The 4,214-nt window shown below is 37.1% G+C and overlaps 1 protein-coding gene across 1 annotated transcript; it reads left to right on the top strand.

Annotated features, from left to right (window-relative positions):
* The first annotated feature begins 3,215 nt into the window (after positions 1-3,215).
* LOC136795184 (uncharacterized) lies at positions 3,216-3,842 on the top strand. The gene has a single exon (XM_067044950.1). The coding sequence runs from the start codon at positions 3,216-3,218 to the stop codon at positions 3,840-3,842; it is 627 nt and encodes a 208-aa protein (XP_066901051.1).
* Positions 3,843-4,214: the final 372 nt, after the last annotated feature.

Genomic DNA, 4,214 nt, shown 5'->3' with positions numbered 1-4,214 from the left:
TTTTTTATACCTTTGATTGCCTCTAGGCATTATGAGGTAGGAGAAAGTCTTAATTAATAATGTAGGCTTGATTGGCTTACGTCAGAAGATTATTGGAGCAGGGAGGGACCGTTCCGCTGGTGGTATGATGACAAAAATTTTGACTTCAGACTTTAAGAGTCTGAAGCCCTTCCCTCGTCGAGGACATCAACTAAGGGAACAGTGCTCTGCCACCTCCCAGGTCTTGGTGGAGGAGCGATTCTCTAAAAAGTGGGTTACAGCAGGCCTTCAACCCATCAAAGAACTTGATGTGTCGTCGGCCTATATACTCTGTTAGGGAGGGGAGTTGGAGCTCTTCTAGGATGACACTGTTCTTGGCCCTCTGGAGCGTGGTTCCCCGGACTATCTTATGGAGTACAGTTCTTTGGAAGCCCTGTAATCGAGTGAGTGTTGTCTTGAAGAGGTGTCTCATGAGTGGAGCACCGTGGAGCAATGTGGGTATTATCACTGATTTGTAAATTTGGAGTTTCAAGCGTATCGAGAGTTGAGGAGATGTAAGCAAGTGGTGCAGCCTATAGGATTTGAGTCAGGCTATCTTGGTCTCTCCTTGGCGTGATGAGAGAAAGTGAGATGATGGTCTAGTGCCACACCAAGGTAGAGGATGGAGTTGGAGATTTTCCGGTCTTGTTGGTCAACTACAAATCGATAAGGCAGGTTACTCTTTTTACCTTTCTGAAACGACATAACTATTGTGTCTGTCTTAGCCGGATTCACCCTTATGCCATCTTTCTTCAGGGTGTCCACTATGGTGGCAGAAGCTTCCTGGTCAAGGGCGAGAGCCCGTTTAGGACTGGCGCTGGAGGCGTAGACCTTTATGTCATCAGCGTAGGCTGCAACCACTGCTTCCTTATGTTCTATAGACACAATCGGCGCCGTGAAGATTACAAAGAGCAACGGTCCCAGAACTGAACCCTGAGGTAATCCGCAGGTGGTGGGGGCTGGAGGAGAGAGGTCTTCGACTCATACCACGAACGATCTGCCAGTAAGGTAGCTTCTTAGCAGTCGGCAGAGGGTGGCAGGAAACCTGAATTTCTCCAGCCTATGGAGAAGGAGCAAGTGTGAGACACTCTCAAATGCCTGGCTGCAGTCCAGGGAAATGAAGGCTGTTGCTCGATTTTTCCTCATCTGCTCGATGGTGAACGCCTGGAGATTTGCAAAATGATGATCACAGGAGACACCCCGCAGAAAGCCGGTCTGTTCTGGTGGTATGATGGCCTCAGCTAAGCAATGGTCCATGAGATGGTGGTCTCAAAGATTTTGCTAATGTGTGGGAGGAGGCTGATTGGATGATAATCCTCAGGTAGGTCCCCTTTCTTCCCAGGCTTAAGAAGTGGCACCACTATTGCTTGCTTCCAGGCTGAACACTGAGGTTTTTTTTCCTAGCCCCTATAGAAAAATTTTATTGTTCAAATTTTTATATATATACATATTGACACAATTGTTCTTTTATGGAGCATTGCTCCATTCTAAGGGCAGGTTGAGATTTATAATTCTTTGAGTGTATATAATGGAAACACTGAGGTTTTTTTTTTTTTTTTTTCCTACCTCCTACATTATTTATTTATTAAAACATTTACAATTATATATACAACTTATCAACTAAGAAACTACACATAATGCAATTTACAATTTAACACTGAGGTTTTCTCATTTTGGCATAGTTAGGTCTCTGGGCTATTAAACGCCATCGAGAGGTACAACGTGTAAGATGTTAGCTTTCAGTGGATCAGCAGATTCTATTGGAATTTTCACTAATTCAAATGATACATTTGAGAGAGAAGAGAAAGAAATACTTTATTCATTCATGCTGCCCAAATACATCGGGTTGCTACATTACACATCATACTGATCAATCCGTGACTGGACAAATATAAATTACATATTTTTACATGATATAATATAATAGATAGATAACATTAATACTACAATGTCTTATATAGTTGCTTGTGCAACTTGTTGCTACGTGTTACAATTATATTATTTACAATGAATAGTACAAATATTAATATACGGCGTTTACTTGTCACCAGTAGTAGTTCCCGTGTTTAGCTGGTAGGTTGCGTCATGCCAGACAATAGCGGTTTTGGTGGCTGCATTAGTTACATTACGTTACTATCAGGTAGCATGTCTAGAATCTGCCAGCTACAAAACAATGACTAAAAAAAATCGTTTTACTGTTTACGACCAACTATTTGATCGAATTAATAAGTTATGTTTCCTTTTCGGCACAAACTTTAATGATGTTTAATATCTTATAAATAATATTTTCGCTAGTAGGGACTGTTCATTAATGATAGGCAAAAAACTTTTTTAAAAAATAATTTGTTCCTTTACTAGATTAATAAACTAACTTATAAGCATTTAAGAACCACCAGAAATGCGTATCCGTGATAAGTTTGATAGGAATTAATTTTTTTAATTATTTGGAGATTTATGCTCGATGAGATCAATCTCTGTACTACTAAGGTGGTGGTTCTTAACAATAACATTAAACAGTAACGCACAAATTACACATACACAGTAACAACTAATAATGAAGTTTTTATTTTTCTATTTTTGTAATAAAAAAAAAAAATTCTTAATGTACGAGAAGCTGTCGAAACTCACTCAAGTACGTTCCCCTATAAAACTCTTCCCATACTACCCCTATTTTATAAATGCCGATCCCTAGTTTTCCAATATTGCCTAGACCATTATTGATAAACCACCCGAAAACCATGAAAATGATGTAATTAAAATTTGGAATGTAAATAATAATTATGGGCCTAAGTATTTATACAAAGGAAATATGTGCTGTCTTTTCATACAATAATATGATATGATAAGGAACAATCAACCATTTAATAAGTAATAACAACTGACCATATGACCGCTATGGCGCTATTCGTTAATATTCACCGTTTTAGTTTTTTCCTGAAGTTAATAGCTGATAAATTACTTAATTAACGAAAACAATGAATTCCTGGGAGTCAAATAATAACGTGGTCAAACTATACAGAAATCACAAGAAAAACACAAATTGTACCATCAATTTCCATGGAGGGGTTATAACTTCCTGGAGAGTTTTGAGTGTGGAACAACTTTTTATCAGGGAAGAAAGCGAGTTCGATAACATTAATCCTATACTAGGAGGAATTCATTTACTATTTCCTAATTTTAATATGAATCAAATAAATATGCCTTACAATGGATTTGCTAGGTTATGCAAGTGGGAATGTCCAGAGGAACCTTACACTATGAATAATAACATAGCTACAGAAATTGAACTGAATAGAAATGATGTCATGAGAGGAATCCATTGGGATAATCCTTTTACTCTGAATTTAAATGTCGTGCTTGGTTTGACAACATTGACTACAGTCATAGGAGTTTTCAACGCGAGTCCAGACAAAACTATTCACTTTAACTTAGCAATGGAAACATTATTCAGAATTCGTTCTATAAAACACTGCCAAATCTACGGGCTTCAAAACAATGAGTACATAGACCATGTTAAGTGCGTGAGGCGTATTGATGATGACCTCGCACCATTGATTATAACTGAAAGGATAGATAGAATATATCCCAAAGTAAAGCGGAAAGTCAAAATAATTGATTTATTAGAAGGTAGGAAAATAATAATAAAAAAAGTGAATTTCCCAGACATTTGCGTACTAAACCCATGGATTGGTGAATACGAACAGATGATCAGTGTAATACCCGGTTACATTGCCAGCATTGTGAAATTGCCCCCAAACGAATGGTTCTATGCAGGTCAAAGGATAGAAATACTTCCATTGCTACCAGACCAACAAATTAATTAAATAAATTTCTTTTAAAAGAGTCATTCTATCTTAATATGAACGTTATTAAAATAATAGAAAATACAGTGTTTCTAATCCGGTAAATTATTTTTTTTCCCCTAAACATGTCACTTTTTTTCACATTCACATACTTCCTTCATATATCATTACAAAAAATGTGAAAAATCGATTTAATAAAGTGGCTCATGAGGTCGATCAATTTTATCAATAAAGTTGCGTCATATCCCACACATATACCTTCCTTAAATATATAATTTCATTTTCCTACAACTTTTCATTTTTAAGCAAGGCTTAAACTCGCACACAGATCATTTTGTTTCGCCTGTTCCATAAACTTTTCAGTATAACTGTATAAGTATAATCAAAATATAC

This window comes from Halyomorpha halys, unplaced genomic scaffold (genome assembly GCF_000696795.3).
Source record: "Halyomorpha halys isolate HHAL.00 unplaced genomic scaffold, Hhal_1.1 Scaffold6861.1, whole genome shotgun sequence".
In the NCBI taxonomy this organism is placed as follows: domain Eukaryota; kingdom Metazoa; phylum Arthropoda; class Insecta; order Hemiptera; family Pentatomidae; genus Halyomorpha; species Halyomorpha halys.
The sequence above is the reverse complement of the archived record's forward strand: the minus strand, read 5'-3'. Positions and strand labels throughout refer to the sequence as shown.

What these genes read in the sequence shown, in the direction of transcription:
- LOC136795184 (XM_067044950.1), top strand. Translation starts at nt 3,216, where the DNA reads ATGCCTTACAATGGATTTGCTAGGTTATGCAAGTGGGAATGTCCAGAG.